Source organism: Triturus cristatus, chromosome 7 (assembly GCF_964204655.1).
Source record: "Triturus cristatus chromosome 7, aTriCri1.1, whole genome shotgun sequence".
NCBI classification, from domain to species: domain Eukaryota; kingdom Metazoa; phylum Chordata; class Amphibia; order Caudata; family Salamandridae; genus Triturus; species Triturus cristatus.
In genome coordinates, this window is record NC_140590.1 from 1,702,458,072 (window position 1) to 1,702,484,391 (window position 26,320).

The following is a 26,320-nucleotide window of genomic DNA, read 5'->3' on the forward strand; positions in this document are numbered from 1 at the left end:
CCGGGCAAACCATTTACTATTAATGTGGGGGGCCCGTATTGCCTCCCCCGCGGCCCTGGGGACTGCCACCTCCCCAGGGCTGAACATAAAAGTTATGTACGAGGCCCGTGGGGCCCCCTACAGCTCCTGGTCAGCCACCTCCCTTGGGCAGTAAAATGGAGGGGGGCCTTGCAGCCCCCTCGTGGAGCCAAGGATGGCCCTGGAGACCGCCTCCCACCAGGGCGGGCTCCTGCACCCTCCCAAGGTCCCCACTCTCAGGAGGTAGCTGTTTGCTTTTGCCTGAGCAGAAATAACTTCACTTTCTGCAAGCGGGAGTTGTCAAACAGCTCCTGCTTGTAGAAATTGAGCTTTCATCTGTTTCCCTGCACGAAAATATATGAAATGATTGCTCCTGCATGCAGGGAGTTGCATTTCCATCAGCTCCCTACGTTCAAGAGCCATGCTTGCACCTGCAGGAGGCTGGGAGCCACTAGTACCACGGGGGCCTTGAGGCTCTGCCCATGGCCCAGGGGGAAAGAAGTGAAAGAGGCAGAATAATGGTGAGAAATCAGGAGAAAGATGCAGAATAAAGGTCAGAAACAAGCCGAAAGAGGCAGAATAAAGGTCAGCAATGAGTAGAAACAGGTAAGATAAAGGTGAGAAACTAGCAGAAAGAGGCATAATAAAGGTCAGAAGCAAACAGAAAGAGGTAGAAAAAAGGTCACCAACGGGCAGAAAGAGCCAAGATAAAGGTGAGAAACTAGCTGAAAGAGGCAGAATAAAGGTCAGAAACAAATCGAAAGAGGCAGAATAAAGGTCAGAAATGAGCAGATAGAGGTACACAAATGTCAGCCACGACCAGAAAGAGGCAAATTAGAGGTCAGGACTGAGCGGAAAGAGGCAAAATAAAGGTCAGAAATTAGCAGAAAGAGGCTATATAAAGGTTTGATACTAGCAAAAAGAGGCAAAATTAACGTGAGAAAGAAGCAGAAAGAGGCAGAATGAAGGTCAGAGATGAGCAGAAAGAGACAAAATAAAGGTGAGTAACAAGCAGAAAGAGGCAGAATAAAGATGAGAAACAAGCAGAAAGAGGCAAACTAATGGCGGAGGGTCTACGTTGAGATCTCAGCAATCCAGCTGTGGGGGACTTATTTGTGGCAAGAATAGGGGTTCTTGGTCCCCAATGACCTATAGCAGCCAAGGGGAGTTCATTCCCAACCAGTAGTGCACCAGGAGGCTCGTTTGCAGAGTGGTTGAGTGGTGATGTCATCAGTGATGTCACTGACCATGTCAGGAGTGATGTAATATGTGAGGACATAAGTTAGCTCAGGTAACTATAACTGCTGAATTTCACTGGTTTTGTTCATGACAAGTGTCAGACCTCACAGCTGGAGCCACCAATTCAACCTGGTAAGAGAAAGAATGCACCACATCAGCGAGTCCTTTGCAATAGTCAAGAATTATGTAATCTGTAATATTCATAAGAACATTTGCAGGAACAGAAGGGATTCTTATAGCGCTCCCCATTAATATTCTGTGGGTGAGAGTCCGATTCTTTTGCAGGGGGTGCTCCAGATGCTCCCAAGTACTTGAGGGAGTGCATCTGGCCATTTAAGAGTTGGGAAGGCGCATGCTTTTGCTAACTTGGCTTTAATTATCCCATTCACCGCCTTTACCACTCCTGATGCTTCAGGCCTATAATTTCAGTGGACTATCTGGTTGATGTCTCAGACAGCGCACAGCAGTTAGGCCACTTTGCTTTTAAAATGTCTGACTTGATCTGAATCAAGATAAACAGGAATGCCAAAGCTCAGGATCAACTCCATCAAGAGTAGCTTGGCCTTGGTCAGACTGTCGCATCATCTAGCTAGGTGCGCCTCCACCCATCTTGAAAACAAACAACAACCAGGATGTACTGCAGCTGGCTGCTGCAGGCCATTTCCAAGAAGACAAATGAATGGGCCACATGATTTTCCTATGTGACTCATGGTTACAATGGTTTTCCTTCCTGCGTTTATTTGCTGACACACAATACATCTTTGACATAAATTCTCAGCCATTACACGAAAGTGTGGGTTGTGCCAATGGCAATAGCATTTAAAGATCTGCACCATTGCACCTCGACTGACATGGGTTGGACCATGTAAATGTCGAAACCATAGCCGGCAACATTGAATTGGGCAGGACTGTTTTCCTGTCAGTAGCAACCTAGCTGTCGCTTGACTCTTTCACACAACTTGTTCTTTCTCATCTTCTTTTCAATCTCAGGCACCTCATGCTGCAGATCTTGTAGCTCACTAAAAGTTTGCACAGTGTTTAAAAGCATATTTTGGACAGCCTCACTTCCATCACTGCATAATTCATCCAAGTGAAATATGCTGAAATCAAGAGCGTGATACCTGACAAACTTGTCTGCATATCTATTTACGGTGGTGACAAAATTGTCTTCACTCCTATGGGCAGCACACTTTACGACTGCTATTTTCCAGCGAGATTGAAGTGCATTGAGCAGATTCATCTCATACAGCCTATTATGTATATGAAAATCAGAGGAGGTCAAGGAACCTCTCTGTTACCACAGGATCCCAAGGTCATGCTCAATGCCAAACCCATACTGGCTGTTGGTATAAATGGAAAACTCTCAGCCCATCAGAAGCAGAGCATACTCTTGCCAGAGCCATTACCTCGGCTACTTTTGCAGAAGTTACTAGCACATGTAAGATGCTTCAACAGTGCGACTTGTAGTGCAGACTGCAGATGCTGCTGTTAAAATACTGCATCTGTCTCTCAAACAAGAACCATCAACAAAAGATATGTGGTCAGATTCTTCATGTGCTGTGTCAAAAAAAATAATCTGGTTTTGGCGTAGTGCATAGCTCTATTATATACAAACATTGTCAAACTCATACATTTCAGTGTCCATTTCAGGAATGGGCAATTTGTTTAATTTAAGTAGCACTTTTCTGAGACATTCTCAGCAGCTAAAATTCATACCTAATGAGTCAGCTACTTATCATGTGTTGAGCCCCGATCATGAGGATTCCAATTGAGTGTGGGGACAATGAGGAGAGGACCCATCACAATGCTGTCACTCTGCTGTATGCTCAAACTAACAGCAACAATGGCTTTCAGGCAGCTGGGAAGCAGGGTGGTCAATGGATCAAGTGCAGCTGAAAAGTGTGCCACCAGCCGCTTTACCTCCCTCTGAGTCTGTGCCAACACAGACAGTTTGTGTCAATCATGTTCGTGGCAATACAAGGTGAACTCCTTCTTGCATTCTGTCACTCCTAGAGCGGGTGCACTGCGAAGTGAATCCTCCTCTCCCGCTTAGGCACCATTGTTGGGACTGATCAAGTCCGATGGAACTCCTGAATATCATGGGGTCCTGGAAAGTATGATCATTAATCATAAACAAATTTTACGTAAGTCTGGGACTGGTCTGGAAATCTGACCCTCCATTCTGCATTTGTGGTTGGAACTTGAAGGCTTGAGGTATGTTTGGCCTCATATATCTCTGATTCTGCATGTTGTGCATAAGGGCCTTTGATAGCAGTGTTTCTACCTGCATCACCCCCTATTGTGTCACGACATTCTGTACCTGAGCATCAAATTGTGATGTGTCAGCATTAAATCGCCATTCTTTCTTCCAGTGTCTGACCTTATTGCAGATGTAGCAAGGGATAACCTTCTTCAAAGTGCTAATATTGGTACCACCTACATTTCCTCCACCTCTTCCCCTGCGAGATCACATTCCCTCCTTAATCATACTGAATAGTGGCTCTCTGTATATTCACATTCCCACCAAAAGCAGGCTCAAGACCTGAATCCATTACCGCAACACCTCTCGGACCACTGTTCTGTGCCAACTTTGTCCGCATTATCATGAACCTCTCCTTCAATCTCCTTTGATTAGCATCTTGTGTATCACTACTGTATTTGCATACTGAAGGATCTAGTCAAGAGACTTTGTTTGCCAACAAATCACATTTTGCTGTATCTGAGCACTAATCTTCGGGCACAAACCAAGAACAAAAGTTGAAACAAAACAGCTCAAATTTACCTCAGTTGGGTCCTCAATGTCACTATGCTCCCAGTAAATCTGCATTAACCACTCAAAGAAAACATCTAATGATTCTTTCAGTTTCTGCATCAACCTTAGAATTTTAGGTCAATTCACCTCTTTCTTTGGTACATTTTGTTTTCAAATGTGCAATCACGAGTTCATATTTAGCCTTAACTATCGAAGAAGGGGCATTGGTATTTGCTGTTTTCATGGGCTCTTGAGTAGGCAATCTACAGCTCTCTTACACTGCATTCACATGCCCTAAAAACCACCACTTCAAAGAACATGTCTAACGCTTCCCACAAGACTTTTGAGATAGTCACATTTCTATCCACCAGGGTGTACCATTTGTCTGGGTTCTTTCTCAACTGTGAGAGGCTATTTGTGAAATGGAAAATATTTGCCTGAGTCTATGGGAATGTGCAGGGACTCTCCTCCTTGTACCTCTTCCAAAGGGTACTCCTGTTCTTCGGCCCTATCAGTATTCATGCCTTTCTAGCCCTCTGGCACTGTCCTTTTCTTTCCCACCTTTCATCTTTCCTTCTGCGACCATTGCCCCCTAAATTCATCCAAATTGCGCCATTCTCTGATACAATGCACCAATTCCTTGACATGTGTTTTCAAACCTCACATTTTAATTGTCTTTAAATCCTTGTCACTCACTGTCATTCTGTCGTCTTTGTATACACCTCGCTTGCAACTCTGCTAGATTCCCTGCTCATTTACACCAGTTTATTCTTGCTATAATGCTTCAGAAAATCATGCCTAGATTTCCCTTCACTATCTCATCAAGCACGTTTTTCAACTTTATGACATTAATCTTTTGCGGTACATTTCTTCAAGTCTGGGGCAAATGTTTGGGGGCTGCAGGGGCCGCATCACCCCATCAGTGAACTCTCCCTCTGGTGTCCCTAGTGCTGGAGAATAACCTTGGTTTCCTGGTGTCTGTGGAGTGTTTAATTTAATTGCATTGAGTAGATGGATGTGCTTGGCAGAAATAGAGAGGTGCTCAGGGCTGCAGGTGTTGGGGGAGTATTTTGAACTACTGATGTCACAGGAGCACTGGCATCTAAATATGTCAGGGTGCACTTGCTTCTGTGGGGAAGTTTGTCCCCGCTACTCCCTCCAAGAAGTTCTGTTGGTGTTGCCCTGTAGGTGGAACTAAATTGTATGGGAGAGGCCTTGACATCAACAAATCATTCAAACATTCATTGAGCATGTTGAACCTATTTGGTCCTACAAAATGACAAATTTATAAGTTTTAAACCCTAAACGTTTCTTTTCAGAGTTTAAGTCATAAGGGAATTGATTAAAATGGTCAGTTAATAATTCAATAAATCCCAGTGCAAAGTTTATTAAAGGACAGAATCCACCTTCCCTGGTAGGTCGCTCCCCCCCGTGCTACAGCTCCGCCTGCACCCCCGCTGTCTCTACTGCAGCCGGTGAAGTTGAGGCCCTCCACCACCCGCAGGCTTACACCTGCGCCTCATCCCTGGTGGCCATTAGTGGCCTTAGGTTCGTATCCGCTTTGTTGTGTGTGCCTGTAACTGTCTGCCCGCTCCTCTTCTGTGCCCCCCTGCCCCCCGCTCGCCGCTTTGCTTCTGTGCCCCCTTTTTTATTCTGTACCCCTCGCCAACCTCTGCGCCCCCTTTTATTTTGTATCGACTGACTTCTGTGCCTTCTGTGACTTCTGTGCCTTCTGTGACTTCTGTGCCCCCTTTTATTTTGTACCCCTTGTGCTGACTTCTGTGCCCCCTTCTCGAGTCTGTGCCCCACGCCTGTCTCCTTTCCCCCGTTCCCACCGCTGCTTCCCCTGCGGCCCGCCCCCTCTGCGCCCATTCGCTCCACCCGACCCTCGCCTCCCTCTTCCCAGCTGCTCCTCCCTCCCCACCTCCCCATATATGGCAGCCGCTGCGCAGCCGAAGGCGCGCCTAAGGTAAGCCCGTCTGCGCCCGTCCGCGCCTGGACCGCACTCAGCATCAGAACCCCTGCCCCCCCGCACCAGCCACGAAGACCGCCGCCGCTATGACGCCAACACCCTTGTCGCTCTCAACCCAGGAAGGACCCACACCTGCTGCAAGGCCACCTCGAAGCGCACCCACGGTCCCTTCACCTGCCTAACCTGCAGCTTCTCCTGCCTTGAAAGCACCGAGACACCCGCCACAACGGAACCCAACCAGCTTAGATGCATCCTGACCAACACCCGCTCCGCACACAAACACGCCGTCGAGCTCTGGGACCTACTTAACACCGCATCCCCAGACGTCGACTTCCTGACCGAGACCTGGATGAACGAAGCCTCCTCGCCAGACATCGTCATAGCCATCCCCGACGGGTACAAGATCACGCGCAGAGACCGCACCAACAGGGCCGGAGGAGGAATCGCCATCGTCCACAAAAACACCATCAGGGTCTCAACAAACACCAACGACACCCTCAGCACCGCCGAACACATGCACTTCCAGATCCACACGGACCCCAAGACCACCCTAAGAGGCACCCTTGTCTACAGACCGCCAGGACCCCGGCCTCAATTCTGCGACTCCATCGCCGACCTCATCAGCACGCACGCGCTGACCTCCACCGACTACATCCTCATCAGAGACCTGAACTATCATCTGGAGATCAACAACGACAACAACTCCTCCACCCTGATCGACAACCTCGGACTGAAACAGCTCGTCACGACGCCGACCCACATTGCCGGTCACACACTTGATGCCATCTTCTCCTCAAGCCCCCACGTCACCTTCAGCCACGCCTCCGAACTCACATGGACAGACCACCACTGCATCCACTTCTCCTTCCGCAAAACCCCTCACACACCACCGCACCCTACAGACCACCCGCTGCTGCTGGGGCAAAGTCACTGAAGAACAACTACAGGCAAGCCTCGCACTCAACCCTCCGACCAAACCCACCAACCTCGATGATGGTGCACTCATCCTCGAACGCTGGTTGAACGACTGCGCCAACACCGTAGCCCCGCTGAAAAAAACCCACCAACAGAGACACCAGCAAAAGAGTCAGCTGGTTCACCCCGGAACTCCTCGACTCAAAGCGCACCTGCCGGAAATTGGAAAACATATGGCACAGCGACAAGACGTCGGACAGCCACGCTGCCCACAAAGACGCCATCCGCAATCGCAAGCCCTGTGCGACTTCCTTGCCACCTTCTCTCACCGAAAAATCACCGTCATCCATGACAGTTTAAAACCCCGGACAACCCCCGCAGGCCTCGTCGCACCGGACCCACCGCACCCCACCGCCCACGACTCCCTGACAACCTGGGCCAACGTGAGCATCGAGGACACAATCAAGACCATGGACACAATCCACTCCGGATCCCCGTCCGACCCTCTCCCACACCACATCTTCAACATCTTCCATTGCACCCCACCTGCTCAAAATCATCAACCTCTCCTTCGAGACCGCTTCCTTCCCTGAGAACTGGAAGCACGCAGAGATCAACGCCCTTCTGAAGAAACCCAAGGCGGATCCGAGCGACCTCAAGAACTTCTGGCCCATCTCCCTGCTTCCGTTCCCAGCAAAGGTCATCAAGAAGATAGTTAACACCCAGCTCACCCGTCACCTCGAAGACAACAACATCCTGGACCTCTCCCAATCAGGATTCCACAGCAACCACAGCACCGAGACCGCCCTCATCGCTGCCACAGACGACATTAGGATCCTTCTAGACAACGGCGAGATGGCGGCCCTCATCCTCCTGGATCTCTCACCCGCCTTCGACACCGTCTGCCACCGCACACTACGCATGTGACTCCAAGACGCAGGGATCCGGGAGAAGACCTTGGACTGGACCACCTCCTTCCTCTCCGGTAGAACTCAGAGCGTCCACCTCCCTTCGTTCCGATCCGAGGCCTCTGAGATCATCTGCGGCTTCCCACAAGGATCCTCCCTCAGCCCAACGCTGTTCAACATCTACATGGCACCACTAGCACGCATCGCCCGACAGCACGACCTCAACATAATCTCCTATGCCAACGACACGCAGCTGATCCTCTCCCTCACCAAGGACCCTCTCACCGCCAAATCCAACCTCCACCAGGGAATGAAGGCAGTCGCCGACTGGATGAAGGAAAGCCGACTTAAGCTGAACTCAGACAAGACAGAGATCCTCATTCTCGGGTCCAACCCCTCAGCATGAGACGACTCATGGTGGCCCGCATCACTGGGGACCCCCCCAGCCCCCACCGACCATGCACGCAACCTGGGAGTCATCCTCGTATCAAAACTCACCATGACCAAACAAATCAATGCAGTCTCCTCCACCTGCTTCAATACCCTCCGCATGCTCCACAAGATCTACAGGTGGATCCCGACAAACACGAGGAAAACAGTCACCCAGGCCCTAGTCAGCAGCAGACTCGACTACGGAAACGCCCTCTACGCCGGAGCCTCGTCCAAGCTCATCAACAGACTGCAAAGAATCCAGAACGCCTCTGCACGCCTGATCCTCGACATCTCGCGCCGCGACCACATCACCCCCCACCTGAGGAAACTACACTGGCCCCCCTGTCGACAGGAGAATCTCCTTCAAGCTTCTGATCCACGCATACAAGGCACTCCACAAGACCGGACCAGCCTATCTCAACAGTCGACTCTCCTTCTACGTACCCAACAGGAAACTCCACTCTGCTGACCACACACTGGCCACGGTCCCACGCATCCGTAGAACCACTTCTGGAGGCAGGTCCTTCTCCCACCGCGCCGCCAAGACCTGGAACACCCTCCCTGTCTACCTACGACAAACCGAAGACCTGCTGACTTTCAGGAGACAGCCCAAGACCTGGCTCTTCGACCAGTAGCAGCACCCCCCCCCCTCCCACCTTACGGGTAAGTAGTGCGCTTTACAAATTAAATGATTGATTGATTGATTGAAAGAACTCAGTAAATATCAGAGCAGCAAATTACAAAGCATAAAATGGGAGAGAAATCCAGCTTGGGTTAGCTTTCAAGGGACAATAAGCAAAGGAGTTCCCTACAAATAAAAAACACACTTTTGTATGGTTCTTACTAAGGATTTAATACATTTAGTACAGTTAAACATGATTCCCACACATTAGGCCACTCAGAATTAAGCAGAGTGAAATAGTTGCAAGAGAAAATATTTAGAAAATCTCTCTTGCATCTACAACATGGGGAGGGTGTAGCAAATGGACTAGATGGTGGTCACTAAACTCTGAGTTCCGCTCTGAGTCTCGTGCAATCTGTCATGTTCTGGCATTCTGGGTGACCTGACATCACCTCAGAGGGTTGAGAATAGAGGGGACTGTCTGCTGCCTCCCCCGGGTGTTAGAGATTTTCTAAAGGACTGCAGCTCAAGGAGTTCTGAGTGAGCTGTGAGGTCAAGTCCTTGCCCAGGCTCAAGGAGAGAGCAAGAAGCAGTGTTCTGCTAGGAACACCCTGGCTGCTTCCAGTGGGCCCCTGCAATGCTGCATCACTCATAGCTTCCCCACACTCTGGCCCCACTGCCTTTCACCTGAGCCACTGCGAAAGGCTTCGCCATAAGGACAGAGACCCCTCTGGGCTTCTGTTGAGGAAGGCATGTGGCACACCAGGGTTGCGTGGACTTTCTGACTCAAACAGTAGCCTCTCCCTGCGAGCCGCGACGACAGCTTTGCACCCTTGGTGCAGAGATCAGATGGCTGGCAGACAGAAACCGCAACTGGCCTCATGGACGAGTGGAGACAGGGCCGACGCTATTCCAGGGGACGCCCGAAGGTGAGCTTTCCCCAACAACCGGGATACATACAGTGAGAGAGGCGGGCGTCCCACACTTGCTCTTCTGTCAATGCCACATTGTGGGTGGGGAGCGAAGAGCGTGATGCAGCGCAAGGGGCAACATTTACATATTCTCCCTATGTCACAGATTCATAATCACAACAACTCATCCATACACTCATTCATTGGTGGGGCCTATGACTCCAACATGCACTCGTCTCATTCGAATCCGTACATAGGAGAAAAAGCGCTGGACATGTGGGTACCTTATTATCTATCAGGATTAATTTTCTTTTCATTAGATACATTTTATACATATGCACCTGCAGAATCCTGACCTTAACATCAAGGTACTCCACCACTTGGTCGATGGACCAATTAGTTGGACTGGTTGATCGTGAATTAGAACCAGCTAAAACACATTTAAAGCCTAGGACACCTTTGATTATTTTCTGTAATTAAAGAACCACACACTCATGTATTAATTCAATTTTGTTAATCTAATAATATTTCTCTGTGTTAGCATTTATTCACTACAGTTCATAATATAAATTCAGTTTATTTTAAAGAGAAATCAGACATTTAGCAAACGAGCGTGAATTAGAAAACACAGTTGATTAATTACCAATTAGCAAGTGTTGGCGACTCTCTGAGCAAAAAGAGAGTTATCCACATTCTCTGGTACAAACTCCGGGATAAACTGTCCGACCCACAGCAAAGATGAAACCGTCAGACGAAATAACTTCCCAAAAGCAAGAAATCCAAGGCAAACCAGGGAAATCGCCACCAGCTCAATGCAGACCCAACACCATGAAAGATCAGCCCGATGACCACCCCCTTTGGCGGATGAGGGCACTTTATACCCTTTTTCCCTCTTACTTCATTTTAACATGCAACATTTTAGGGGTAGAGAAATGTTCTGATTGGACAGTCCGGGGTTATCTACAAGTTTTCTAAAAGTTTCCCAGGGTAAACTGGTTCTCCATGCGACTTGGCATAGGAAGGCGCAATTTGTATAATATCCCTTTTCTTCCCAGGCGAAAGTTGCGAATGTAATATTTAGAAGAAGAGAAGGCATTTCAGTACAGGTTCTGTATTGTGTCTTTCGCTGTTCTCACACTGTTGGCAGTTGGCAGACAAACACGTTCATATCCTTGACAAGGAACACGGTGTCACAGATCTGAGGTCATTTGGAGATCTCCAGAGCCAACCGATTCTGCGCAGAAGTCATTGCGCTCACATGGTGGCGGTTCTATAGAGACTCCCTCTTGGGTACTGTGGCCTAGTAGGCCCGAATGCCAACTTAAGCAAAAACAGACATAACAGTAATTAAAATGTAGAAATTGAGATTCTAATGCTTAAACCCACACTAATCCCAAAGTATATTAGTATTTCCCTAGCTGTAGCGACATTTAAAGCAATAATACTTACCATTTTGTAGTACTGGTAACACAAACAATCACAAAAGCAACATAAATCATGCAATTTTCAATTTCACAACAATCTAAAGTTAGTTTGCGTACCATAGTTAATTAATTAATTGTTCTACCATGCAATTAGCATTTTAGTCCCACGTGTATCTCGTGTTTATCAAGGTGTAAATGTTGGTTAGTAAAATTTCACTTCAAACCTATTAGTGCAAGTTAGGTTTAGAATGATTACGTAATTAATTTCATGCAAATTAGAGGAGGTATACAAAATGCTGTTTTACCTGCTCCATCAAGCGCAATTCTCATACCGTTGTCCACCTGCATTGTGGACACCCTACCTCGTCCCTCTGTGTGGTGGTCCTTACCTGCATCGAGCTCGAGGAGAGGGGGCTCCCCGTGGAGAGGCAGCTCAGCATGATGACACACTTGGGTCCCCATGTACCATCGTGGCCTCCCAATTTTGTTTTAGGGCTGCACACCTCACTTCCCAGGGATGGCCGGGCTGGCTGGCTTGTGATTTCTGCAGCGAGGTGAGTACCGACTTCAAAAGGGGCTATGGACAAAGAAAGGACAACCGGTCAGACCCAGGTCAAGGCCAATAAATTGGCCAGACCTGCCACCATGGTGGAAAATCAGGAGGGGCGCTACTCCTACAGATTCCACCACCTCCATCCTTCAAGCAGTACTGGACTTGAGAACGTTGCTGGAGGGAAAGATTGGGGAAAAGAGCATCAAACTGTCACTGCTCCATCAAGAACTCTGAAACACAGTTGACAAGGTGACCGAGGATTTGGGGAGACTCTCAGAAGTGGTGGACTCCACTAGCGCCTTCCAGGCCACAATGGCAGCCCTCCAGAGTAGATGGGGACAATTAGAGGCCAGGGCGGTGGATGCATAAGGAAGGTCGAGGAGGAGCAAAATCCAAATTGTTAGGGTTCTTGAGGGGAGGGAAGGGCCCTCCTCACCAGATTTATTACGGAGTGGATCAAGTTTTGGTTCCCTGCAGGGTAGTTATCTTTCTGCTTTGTAGTGGAATGGGGGCACAGGTAGCTGGAGCTTCTCTGAGACCAATTATTGTGATAATCTTGAACTTTCAGGACATGGATGTCATCCAGCGTGAAGCCCATAAACTGGGTAAATTACACTGTGAGGGATTCCTTGTTATACTCTTTCCATATTCAACATCAAAAATGCAACAACAGCATTGCTCCTTCCAGACAGTCAAGGAGAAATTCAAGGCCATGCAAATTCAAAACATGCTGCACTACCTGCTCACATCAACGTTATCTACGATGACAAATCAATGTTTTTCCACACACCCGAGAGCGCCTATTCATTGATGGAGGATCGTCCTATTCATTGCCCATTCAATGCCCATTCCTCAAGTGTGGAAAGGCAAAGGCATCACTTGTAGGACTCAACACCATACCACCTGATGCGTCCATGACATGTGTCTCTCTGGGGCTCCCCTGAACAAGGAACTGTGCTGGAGGAGACCTGAATGCTGGTGGCCCTGAGGGGCCATTTCAACTTGCGGCTCTTCAAATCACTAAACTCTATTATCACTTCTACCGAAAGGATGCTACAGATGGGAGGCCCCCCACTGTTTCTTTATTTATGTGTGACTTGGTTTGGGGACTTTTAGTGTTCATGTTTTGTAATAGGAGTGACAGATGCTTCACAGAGAGAAGTGTAGGGAAGGGAATGGGGTTGGAATTCAGTTGCCAATGGTTACAGCTCAGTTTTGAGGATTTTCGTTCCATGGTTCATTTATATAATGTTCCAGTTCCAGGCTGATTGTGTTCCTCTAAACAACATGCACCATTACTCACTCACTCTATATGGGTATCAACCTAACTCCTGGGTGCCCTCTAGGGGCATCAATATCATTCCTGGAATGTCAACTAGAGTAACAGCATGATCAAGCGAGGGATGGTCCTATCCTATGCCGAAAGGTTTCACCCTGCAGTACTTCTGTTACGGGAGAATTACCCGTTAGCCAGATAGTGTTCCTTTCTGGGTATATCATGCGGGACATACCAGTGGATCTAGGGGGGTGGCTTTCTTGTGTAAGAAAACCTTACTTGTGGTCGTCCATACGGTTTCAATGGACCCACTGAGCTGCTTTGTAATGATCACAGGAACACTGGTGGGTCAAGCATAGTTGCTCTTTTGTGTGTACACTCCCCCTCATCAGCTGGACTCTAAACTGGAGGTGGTCTCCAGCTGCTCGCTGCAACCCCTCCAGATCTCACCATAGTGGGCGGCGACCTCAACACCATAATGGACTGCCAATATGATACAATCTTCAGCTTGATGGTTCCATGGGCCCTGCCCCTCCAGCTGTGGGCTGGGGCCCTAGGACTAGTCGATATCTGGCAGCTCCACCACCGTGCAGGCAGACAGTACACTTACTACTCAGCCCTGCAGCCTCTACAGAGGTTGGTAGCATTACACATATATGTATTCTCCTGAGGGGCCTCTCTACTCATCAGTGATGCTGACAGTAGGCCGCAGGGCAACAGGGGAAGAGGACCGGGCCACATAAACACATGGTGGTATCTAGATGACGAGGTCACTGAGCATATCTGAGACACCATCACTGACTATTTTGAGCCGAAAAAGAGTCCAGGCCCCTCCCTAATTCTGCTATGTACGGCCTTCAAAATGGTCCTGGGGGGGGGGCTTTTCACACATATGTGGCACAACTAGAGAACAGAAGAGCGAATTCTTGAAGAGGAGGTTATCCGTCTTGACAGGGCAGTGTTGACCTCTCCTACACCCTTGGCGTGGCAGCAGTTTGAACTGGTCTGACTGGCTCTTAAACAGAAACTCCTGGAAACGGCGCACCTGGTTTACTTCCATTAAAAGGGAAGGGCATATAAACATGGGGCCAAAGTGGATAAGTTGATTTATTGGGTAGCGACTGCAGGCCGACCATCTAGTGTGGTGGCCGAGCTGTGGACCTCGACGGAGGACATAATTCAGGTGGTGTATCTCATGGCCTCAGAGTTTTCTTTCTACTACTGTGCACTATATTCCCGCCAGCTGCTCCCCTCTCCTCGAGAGGTGAAAATCCATCGTCCAAGATTTGCCAATGAGAACCCTCCTGTAGGTGGAGCAGGATGAACTAGACCTCCCCCTTACCGCCGTAGAGATTCAACAGATTTTTATATCAATGCCCTCTGGGAAAACCCTGGCCCCCAATGGATTCCTTTTAGCGTCTCTCACCTATTGGCCCTGTGGCCCTGTATGAGGATGCCTTTGACAAGGAACAGTTGCCCAGCAACGTATGCAGTGCAACTACAAGACAAGACCCCGAAGGAGTGTGCCTTATATCGTCCCATTTTCCGAATCAACCTAGAAGTTAAAATTCTTGTCAAAATACTGGACAGTCGTCTTGTCAAGGTGGTGTGCTCCATAGTGCACGCAGACCAAAATGGATTCATGCTCAGCAGGAACACTAGGCATTGCCTTCATCATTGAAACTTAGTGTTCACTTGGGCATATGAGCTTTCAGATGACGACGCGCTTCTCGTGGATATAGAGCATGCCTTTGACACGGTACACCGATTTCCCTGCTAAGAGTCCTATGTGGAATGCATTTCGGGCCCCGATTCCTCATTGGATTTCTACCCTTAACACAGATCTGTGGGCTCTGGGTTGGGTGGTGGAGAACCACTTGGACTTAGACCCCAAGATAGCTATACTGGGTATCAAGGACACTTTAACAGAGACACTCCCATCTTGCGCACTCATAGCTGTAGGCTGCTTGGTCATGAAGAGAGATTTGGTGAGGCACTGCTGGGAGAATGGATCATTGCATAACAATGGAGAAGCAGGACTACAAAGCACATGGGGTGTGCATGAAATAAGACAAAATCTGATCTTGCTGGGCCCTGGACTATTAGTGGGAAGTACTCTAAGACATGGTACCTGTAGGAGATAGAAGTGTATACAATGCGAAGTGTTTAAGGTTGCAGTGCAGTCAACTTACAACACATATATGAGCGACAAATATCTTGCATTTTATTTATGTGCTCAGTTTTCACTGGCATGTGTTGTACTTTATTTTTAGTTTGTGAAAATTATTAAAAAGAGTTATGAAAACAATTATTCTACAACATGGAGCTTCTCATTGATACTACCTGTACTAGAACAAATATTGTTACAAAATGTTTGATTCTAATAATACAGCTAAGTGCAACTGTGAACAGGGGCAGTTGTACCTAAGCAACAGTTTAATATGAAAGTCGTTGTCTTACCTGTGAAGACTACATTCGAACATTATTCTGCTGAGACATGAAAATACAAGTTTATCAGTGTGATGCAGGTCACTTGGCATGAAACCTAAAACCCCCATGTTAGCCAGAGTTTGTGTATCATCAGTACCATGCATTTAAGTTCAGATAAACAACTCTATCAGTTTAAACTGAATCAAAAACCACTTACCTTGCTCTCGCCGCATCGCCAACTTGGCAATGCGGCGAGCGTAAGGTAAGTGGTTTTATTTATTTATTTAATTTGACCTATCATGTTATATGTTGATTCCTCCCATCCAGCCCCTCCCCTGTCCCGCCAACCCGTCTCCCTGCTGTTACCTGTGCCAGCCGCGCCTGCAGCAAGTAGATCTAACAGCATTTGTTGGTTGATAGTATGTCAAAGGCTGCAAACAGATCAAAATAATTCAGGGACCATGAATGCCACTGTCCACTATCATGCACAATTCATCCATTATGGGAGTCACTACTAATTCTGGCTCTGGGCAAAAGCCTTCCTCACTAGGATACAAGAGAACCTGAAAATCAACACAATCTGCAGCTGTTTCCCTGCTGCCTGCTCAAATAATGTAGAGGGGTATTGTAATAGTGAGATCAGGCAAATGTTAGCCATGGCTGCTGGGTCTATTCATGGTTTCTTTAAAGCGGGGTGAACTGTACCTGTTTTGAGATGGAAAGGGTCTTGTTTCAGAGTAGAGCACAATGTTCAAAAAAGCAAGACATGTAATGAGTAAAATTTATTTTATGGCATGAGACTCACGCTAAATAGGTGACTCTTTACTAAACTACACACAGGCCTGCCCCATCCCACCCTCTTAGACCACCTTTCACTGTGTTTTCAATTGCCATCCAGTTCTGCTCTCTGATCTTCTGACCAGCTACTGCAGCGTCTGCATCCGGCAGACTACTGCTTCTGGACGCAGGACTTTAGAGCACCAGAAACTGATGCAGTGCCAGAATCTTAACATAAGTATGAGTGATAATAATTATTTTGATGGTTATATTAACAGGTACGCTTTTAATCTACAGATAACAGGCAAAGGTGGGATTGTTCAGACTGGCCAACAAAATATCGATATCACCAGAAACAGTGGTGAGTGTGCAAATTCTTTTTCTTTCCTTCAGTTTTCTTTGGGGGTGGGTTACAAGAAGCAAAGTAATCCCCAAAGGGCAGTGGAGAACTGTACATGCAGCAGGATATGTAACCAATTTATGGGAGTATAGAGATATGCGGATACTTGTAGAATGTGAACTGAGGACAACTAGGCCCACATATTCTAAAGTTCTCCAGTATTGGATTTTTCATATATTCACATGCTAACTCGTTCCCCATTGTCAGGTTGGAAATCATGGCACATGTAGATCCCAATCTTACAAGGGACCTTTCAATCGGTATGAGTGTCAAGGCCGACCATATTACTCCCCACGACAAAACGGGTTTGATCAGAAGTACACATCCTAGTGGAACCTAAAGCAAGGTTAGGTTAGATTGTCCAGATGAAAGAGGAGCGCTTCTCAATTGCACTCATGCGACAAAAAAGAACTTCCAGCAGGTGCTTCTCTGCCCACTGTCCCAATCTGAGCAAGTATTTCCCTTAGGAGTCCATACCATTGACCACAACCAATGGGAGCTGCAGATTGTACACTCAGGAGATACTTTGGAGCTTCTACAGAAACCACCTACTAAAAAAAAACCTAATTTTCACTTTCATAGATTGAGGAAAGCTGAATTGACATTAAGGAAAGATAAATGTAGGTTTGGTGTATGTGAAGTAGATTATTTACGTCACCACATTTCAGGGAAGGGAGTATCTCCCAAGAAATAGTTAGTTGATACAATTCAAAAACTAAAGAAGCTAGACAAAAAGGAATAAATAGGATCATTTCTGGGAATGGTTGAGTACTATTGCAAGTCTATTTCAAAATAGTCTGACAAAACAGAACGTCTGCGGAGGCTATTAGGAAAAAAATGTGAGTTTGTCTGTGACGAAAATTATCAGAAGCTGTTTGAATCTGTCAAAACGGGTCTTGAAAATGCACCATTTTACAAGGTTTTGTTCCTGGAGAGGAAACATGTGTGGTAACAAATACTAGTGCTAACATGCTTGGTGCAGTGCTGATTCAGAAGAGGGGAGAAGAAGAACATTTGTTTGCCTCTGTATCTCGGTGCCTCAAGGGTGCAGAGGTAAACTATTCAGTTATTGAAAAACCGGCATTGGTCATATTTGGAGCCCTAAGCAAATTCAGAAATATTATTTGGGGTATTGTTGGACTTGGCCCTTTTTGCAGGGTCATCCCTGAACTTTTTGCCTTCTTCCTGTATTTTTTATGACCTGTTGTTGGCTGATTTATGACTCTGGGCACTTTACCACTGCTGATCAGTGCTAAAGTGCATATGCTCTCCCTATTGTAAATTGATGTATGAATTGGGGATTCCATAATTGACTGATTTGGTTTATTAGTCAGACCCTAGTACAGTGCACTGAGTGTGCCCAGGGCTTGTAAATACAAATGCTGCTGGTGGGCTTGCAGCACTGGTTGTGCCACCCACAGAAGCAGCCTTGTAAAATGTGTCTAAGGTCTGCCATTGCAGAGCCTGTGTGCAGTCTGGTACTGTCATGCTGACTGGGCAAGTGCACCCACTTGCCAGTCCCTAAACCTTCCCTTTTCTTCATATCAGAAACCCCTATGGTAGGCCCAAGGGCAGGGTGCATTGTAAGTATAAGGTACGACATGCCCTGATGTGTGTGGCATGTCCTAATAGTGAATTACAGCCATTTTCGTTTTTCACCATTGCAAGGCTACCTGTTCTCCATCGGCCAGAATGGGCTGTTAGATTATTACATGTTTATAATCTTAACTGACTCAGAGAACATGGTAGAAATTCAAGTTTAGTATGCCTGAACTCAGAGTGATAAAATACATCTTTTAGTGAAGGTGGTTTTAACATTCTGTGTTTGAAAATACCACTTTTAGAAAGTAGGTATTTTGTTGCCTAACCTTTCAAGCCTGCCTCTGCTAGGTTGTGTATTCCATGTCTGGGGTTTGAGTGACAGGGTTGGGGGATTCCAGGAGACAGGGAGAATCCGCCCAGTGGTGAATAGAGAGATCTGCATCTAGATGGGAGGGAGGAGTTGCACCTGGGACCTGAATAGGACAGTGCCTGCCCCCCACAGCGCTGGCTCCACCCCCTGTGGTGCGTCTGATGTCTCTGCCCTGCACTGTGAAGGGAGAGAAGGAATCATGTCAACAAAGTGCTCCAGGGCTGTGCTTTCCCTCCACAAAGCTGGCTCCACCTCCTGTGGGGCGCCTGATGTTTCTGCTCTGCACTGTGAAAGGAAAGAAGGAGTCATGTAAACAGAGTGCTCCAGAATTGGTTTGGACTGGGCAAAGGCCCCTCTGCCTTCAGAGGACAAAGGATTTTGGGGTATAAATATTGGGACCCTGATCCCAAGAAATTAGATCACTTTTGGAACAAGAAGAAACCTTTACTGAGGAGCGGAACCTGAAGAAACTGAGGAGAGACTATCCCTAAGCTGAAGTGCTGCTTGGGGGATTGGCCTGCAGTGGTTTGCCTGTCTGCCAAAGGAAGGAGAAGAGACTTTGTGTGCTTATTTCAACTTGTAAGGATCTCCAAGTGTTTGGAACAGAGCTTGCCTCCTGCTGAAGTCTCAGGAACAATAGACTTCAACCCCCAGCTCCTCAGAGTTCTTTGGAAGTGCCTGTTGCTGTTTTGGGCCTTCTGAGGGACTGCGTGTCGCAAGGAGCTGAAAGCGCGACTCAACTAAGCCGAAGCGTGTCGCTGTCGCTGCTGCTGCCGTCGCACTTCCAAACAAGGGTGTCGCCGCTGGAGTTGTCGCACTGCGCCGCATCGAGAGAAGCGTCTCGCAATGAAGACGCGATCCGTGTAGACTGGAGGGAGAAGGAACGTTAGAAGTGGGTCCTGTGTATAAACTTCGAGAGTTGAGAGCGAGGCGACCTCAAGCAGTGCTAAAACAGTGTATATGCACAAACATATGCAGAATACTTGAACCGTATAACGAGTGGTTTTGGAAGGGTCGAATAATTATACACACGCCCGCCAAAATAATTTATAGAAAAAAGAAAGAAAGAAAAGACGATTATTTGTTCCGACCATACCCTAATTGGACAATAGGTTGTAAATTATTGGTTCGGATGCCCTAGTCCTGATGAGGCCAAAAGAGTTATTTGGCTGAAACGCGTCGACATTTACTTTGAAGACACTCACTGGATTATGATTTATGTTTTGACTTATTTGTGAAAGAGCACTCAAAATAATTAGGAGATTGTAAACGACAAAATCTCGTAGTGCGTCTTTAGTAGTGATCTTCTATATATAGGAATGCTGTTTCAAAAAAAGCCCATAAGCATCCTGGTACATTAAAAAGGGCGTTTGATGATATGTATATGTTCAGTGATTGTGCTATATGTAAGTATTGTAAATATTGTATTTGTTTGTATATATATGTCTAAAAACAAAAGAATTTCAAAAAAAGTGTGGTAGAAAATAAATATCCTCACACTTATAAAAAGTAATTGATACATTTTTGGTTTTCATTGGAATCGCCGTTGACTTGGTCACAAAATTTAATAATACAGGTTTTGTTGGAGAAATAAATATTACTCCAGGGGAGAGATAATTCATCTATCTCTTCGCCTAAACTTATGTGAGAGTATCAGTCCCGAGGCATTATCTTTTTCTATATATCGCAATGAAGAGGAAGCGTGTCACCGTCGCCGCTGCCTGCCGTTGCACTTTTGAACAAGGGTGTCGCCGCTGGAGTTGTTGCACTGCACCGCATCGAGAGAAGAGTCTCGCAATGAGGAAGAAGCGTGTCGCCATCGCTGTTGCTGCCGTCGCACTTCTGAACAAAGGTGTCGCCACTGGAACTGTCGCATTGCACCACATCGGAGAAAGCGCCTCGCATCCCCGAGAAGCGTGCCGCCATCGGAGCTGCTGCCGTCGCATTTCTGAACAAGGATGTCGCCGCTCTAGTTGTTGCATCGTGCGGAAGCTTCATGCATCGTGGGAAAAGAGTGTCGCAGTTGGAGCTGTTGCCGTCGCACTTCTGAACAAGGGTGGCGCCGCTGCAGTCCACGCATCAAACCGAGAACTTCTCGCATCCCCAGAGAAGCGTGCCGCATCTGGAAGATCTTCACGTCTTTATTTCTTTGCACCAGAACTTTGCCGCATTTCCATCGCTGCGACATTACTTGTCGTGGAAGCGCAACGCATCGTAAGGTACATTGAAGCAAAGTGTCGCATCTTAAGAACTGAACTGAACTAAGCAAAAACTACCATCTTAAAGTAATAGTATTGTGTATTTTTGTCGTTTATGGACTTGTGTTAAATCTATATAAAGTATACGTATTTTTTATATAAAACCTGTGTGGTATCCATTTGTAGTGTTGTCACTGAATTACTGTATGTGGTCACAAATGCTTTACACACTGCCTCTGAGATAAGCCTGTCTGCTCGTGCCAAGCTACCAAGGGGGTGGGCAGGGGTTATTTTAGAAGTGTACCCCCTTACCCTGACTAGAGGCAAGGGCCCCTATTTGTCACAAGTACCTACCTGTGCCAACTAGAGACCCCCAAATCTAACAGGTATGAAATTCAAAGAGTTGCCCAACCATAAACCTTTGAGAGAAGTGTTTTGGAAGAAGGTATTGGATGTGGTTTGCTCATGTATAAGGAGGGGCTGGGGGCATTACACTACAGGAACATGACTTCACTGTGAGATATAGTCCTGGAGTGAACAACAGGTCGGCAGATTATTTATCAAGATTGGTAGAAGTGGAAGACATTGAGGAGAGATCAGAAACATTTGTGGATGAAGGGGTGAGTGTATGTGAAGTCACTATGGGAACCAAAAAAGATGAGGAGTGGAGAACTGAGGTAGATGAAGATCAATCAATTTCCAAAATAATTGAGGAAGTGGAAGCTAGTCACGGTAAATCATTAGGTAAGCCATGGTCCATGATCCCACATGAGTTGTGAGTTAAAAATATCATACTTATTTGTGGAAGAAAGTGAGTACCACCATTGGGTTTAGGTGCCAGATGTCTGAAATCTGCACAGGAAGGTCACATGGGAATTGTGAAAACAAAAGAGACATTAAGATTGCACTTTGATGGCCAGGGATGGACATGGAAGTAGAGCGGATGGCAGAGTCTGTATGCAGTGCAAAGTAATTGACAAAGCATTGGTATGTAGACAAATGCCCATGGTATGTAGGAAGCTTCCAAAATATCCTTGGGATGGAATAGCAATAGACATCATGGGACCTTACCAAAGAGGATCATCACATTCCTTAACTTATAGTTGTCATAGATCTATACTCTAGGTAGATAGAGTTTACATGTGTAACAGTTGAAACATCTGCTAAAGTGATGACATTTTAGATGAGATTGTAAAAGAGAATGTTATCCCAATTCTATGTTGTCAGATAATAGTCTTCAATTCTGCTCTAAAGAAATGGAGAAGTTTTCAATGAACTGTGCTATAACTCACAAATGATGTTCTGTGTATCACCCAGAGACAAATGGTGCAATTGAGAGGGTGAATAAGACATTAAAATAGAGCATACAGTTAGCAAGAGTTAATTGTTTGAATTGGAAACAAGTAATGCAAGACAGGATAACAGTTTATCGAATGTCTCAACATGCAACTACTGGTAAAACACCTTCTGAGTTGTTTAAAAGGAGGGCAGTGAATACTAAGTTAAGGCCAAGATGGAGGGTTGGGGGCAAAGGTTTGAAGAACAGCAGAATTGGAGAATGGAGAAATAAAGAGTTGCAGCAGCAAGAGCCAAGCAAGAAATACTTTAACAGAGAAAATGCGTAACAAGTTAAGAATTTGCTTAAGCAGGTATGGTAAATATAAAAGCGCCAGTAGGTTATCATCCAGGATCGAATTTCACAAGAGAGAAACAGGGCTACTCTCTCTCAGCGTTATCAAGCGCGTTTCGATATATTTAAACTCATTCCCACGGATCGATACATAATATCCACTCGCTACTTTTGAGTGCTCTGGGACCTAGTTTTATCAACATGGACGACTATAAATCTGCGTTGGAATGTTCTTGAACTGACGACATCTTTGTATAGCCATCGTGATACATTTCATTGAATCATTACCTTACCTGGACGTCGCTATTTCAAGTCAGGATTTGACTTATCAACCATTAGCATTGAGAAAGTCATAGTACTTATCAAGTACGGACGAAACACGTTTTGGCTGTTGCGAATTTGGATATGAGTTTGAAAAATCATTAAAAACAATACGTTTCTGAAGATTTGACGTCTATGTGAACTATTTTATGGAACTTTGGAACACTCTGGAATTTTAAAAGACTTTGAAAAATTGCTGGTCTAATTATTATACATATTGGTTCCAAGATAAGGGTTTGATATAGAACTGTTTGTACTTTCAATATGGGTGTGCGTTATTAGCTGGTTTTTCCTTTAATGATTTTGGATAAGTTGTTTCTTCAACTTACCAACGGCACTCTTGGGTAGTGAGGGCCTACAGCCTCTTCAGCACCCCGCTATACTTACCGCAAACACAAACCCAATACGTCATTGACTTAGTCTATATGACATTATTGTTGTTTTTTTGATGTGCGTTTTTTTCCAAATGTTTTGGAACACTACTACCCCTCTGTGTTGTATTCATGTTGCAACTCTTTGGCCTCAGAATAATACAAAAGAAAAGTACAACTATGTAGGGAAGGGGACTAACTTCTCTCATAAGGACTTACATACTATCGTCTCTCATGATGACGTGCATCCTGATGTTTAGAGAGAAAGTACAAATTATTTTGGCCAGTGATTTTTACGGTGAACCAATTTAAGATGGTGCCAGTGATACCTATGTATTAATGGAAAGCTTCACATACGTGCTGGTGATCAATAGCATAGACCTTTGTCAAGTGGGTCAACATATTGGTTCACCAATATCAGTGGTTGGTAGATCATCGTTTCCTATATGGAAAGTTACATTCTCTGAGCTACAGTTGGGGTGAAACTCTGATTGGTAGAGTTGGACAAGTCTTTGGAGATCAAGGTGCTTTCACAGTTAGTTATCTTTTGTTCTCTCAAAAGCTTTCCCTTAGGAAGAGAGTATGTGTGAAGGGACAGTAAACAGACAGCTCCTCTGGGGCAAGGTTGGATTTTTGAGGAGGCAGCTCATACGACACATTTTCAGGGATGAGAGTAAGAAACCCATGAGGAGTGAGTGGTTGATACAGGGTAGGTTTAAGGGCCTCCAGATGCCACGGTGTAATGATAGATGATGGGAGGAGATCACAACCATAGTAGGGTGGTATTATAAAAGCGTGCTGGATGCTGTTCAAGGATAACTTTGACAAGCGTTTGATGGGATACTAGGTCATGCAGTGCGCTGGGATTGAATGTACATTTCTGTTACATGGGTTGTGGAATTGTCAATGTGACAATGATTGCTTTGGTTTGATTAATAAAACGTTCATTAGCGTCCATTGATTTCTGTAGGGAATGACAAGGACCAGTGTCTGAACAATTTGATTAATACTTTATTTTTATTGTTAGACTCTTGGATGGTGTCCATGAAGTAGTTAGCCTTGGTGGTAGCAATGCATTGTTCACTCTGAATTATGTTATTTTGAGGATTGTTATATTTGCAGTGGATTTAGATTCATGCCATGTCTTTTCAAATTTGCCAACGTTTCTTTTGTCGCCATTCTGTTCCTTAATATACCATGCGACTAACAGGTTTGCTTTCAGTTCTTTAGGCACCTTCTTTCTGCAGAGCACTTGTGAGTATTACTCAGCATGGAGAGAATCATGTCACCATCAGAGGTGGTGTCAGGACTGAGTAGGATCTGTATTTGCCCAACAGTGTCTGATGGGTCATTCTTAATCGAATATGTGGTTGTCACAGATGGTTTGGTTGCTAATTCAGAGGGGCCTAAGTTAGGCAATGTAAATAAGAATTGATCAGTTTGAAAGGTCGTGATATCTGCAAGTTTGGGTGGGTAGGACAGAGAATACAAGATCAAGGGTGTTTCCTTTGAAATGTGTTGAAGCTGTAATATGGGATGTCAGTTGAATGAAGCAATGATGTTGCATTTTCGTATCATACATTCTGAGCCCCTGGAAGATTAAACTCTCCAGGTTACATGTTGTTTCATTAAAAAACGAAGTTTCAGGAGATGAAATCAAAGAAATCATAGATGAAGTCTTTGCTGTACACAGAAGGGTGTTTGATGAGATGATAAATGGTGGAGATGTTTGGTGTGAGAGTTCGTCTGTCAGGAGGATGTTGAAAAGAGACACAGGGTGGAAAACCTGTTCAAGATGGTGATGCCTCCTCTAGGTTTGTTTGTGTGTGGTTAGTGGATGATGGTACATCTCTCAGAAATGAGGTCCTTCACGATGACATCTGTTGTGAAAGTGATTCAGGTTAGTGTAATGAAGAGAATGTCTAAATTTTTATGGATGATCGACTTAGCAATGTCAGTTGCATAACCACGTACTAAGCGAATGTTTAATAGAATATGGTTTTAAAGGCCACACGTACGACCATTGTTTTCGGTCTCAAACGGGAAATCGGCCCGCTTGTGCCTGCAAAATAGGTCTGCTCTATTTACAAATCCTATTTTGCAAGTCGGTAACCTATTACCGACTCGTAAAATAGGGTTTGCAACTCGCTATTAGGAAGGGGTGTGCCAAGGGCGTACCTTCATAATAGCAACTCGCACTTCAATGAAAGATTGTTTTGCGAGCGCAATTGCGACCGCAAAACACTTGCCGTTTACCACACATTTCAAATAGGTGGTAAGCTACTCCCAAACAGGATGGGGTCGCAAGGAGACCCCTTACCCTTTGTGACTGGCATTACAAATATTTTCTAAGAGCAGGCTGTGGTCCCAAGGACCACTGCCTAAGCTTAAAAAAATCAAACAGTAATGTTTCATTTTTCTTATTTAAATGCATCCCATTTTCCTTTAAAGAAAATGGGCTGCATTTAAAAAAACTGCTATATTTAAAAAGCAGTCACAGACATGGTGGTCTGCTGACCCCAGCAGGCCACCATCTCTGGGAGTGCTAGCCATTACCAATGGAATCTGCAATTGCACCTGCCTCATGAATATTAATGAGGCAGACAATTTGCGACCCCATTAGAAATTGCAAACAGTGTCTGAGACACTGTTGTAAATTCCAATTTGCAAGTTGCAAATTGCGATTCGCAAAACGATGCAATTTGCGACTCGCTAATTGGAAGGGTCGTACACTAAGAGCATAAGAGTGAGCCACGGTGACTGTGGTGGTTTGATAAGAGGGCTATCTGTGTTTTGTGTGTATGATACTCCAACAAACTGCTAGGCTGGTGTTGGGTTCAGGGCAACGTTGGTTTGCATGATGAGGAGAGGATGCATATGGACATTTTGAGGTTAGAGAGGCATGATGGCTATCAACTTTGTCAAGCAGAGAGAACAGGAGTAAGAACCCACACTCAACCAGTCCCAAACTAAAACAAACAGGGGAGTTGCTACTCGTGCTTCCCTATGGAGCTTTGGACTTTCTCTTGGATGTCCAGGGATTATCACTGAAAAAGAGATGAGAAAAGAGATAGGTGATCCTATGAATCATTTTATATGTGCCAGGGGCCGGTAATAAGATGCCCACCTACTAGTGACTAGTCATTATCCAGACATAGTCCCCGGAGTCATGTGGCGCTACAGGGGCACTTCAAACGTAGTTGGTTTCAATTGTCTCACAGGGTGGCACTGAATTCAGTGTTAGTAAAATCTCCTTGGA

At 45.8% G+C, this 26,320-nt stretch overlaps 1 protein-coding gene across 1 annotated transcript in view; it reads left to right on the forward strand.

Annotated features, from left to right (window-relative positions):
* LOC146812814 (alpha-2-macroglobulin-like protein 1) overlaps nt 1-26,320 on the forward strand; it is an 848,867-nt gene that overhangs the window by 239,933 nt on the left and 582,614 nt on the right. Inside the window, exons 12-13 of the mRNA XM_085615205.1 lie at nt 12,315-12,351; nt 16,351-16,590. Coding sequence (XP_085471331.1) covers nt 12,315-12,351; nt 16,351-16,590 — 277 coding nt within the window. The remainder of the gene's footprint in view (nt 1-12,314; nt 12,352-16,350; nt 16,591-26,320) is intronic.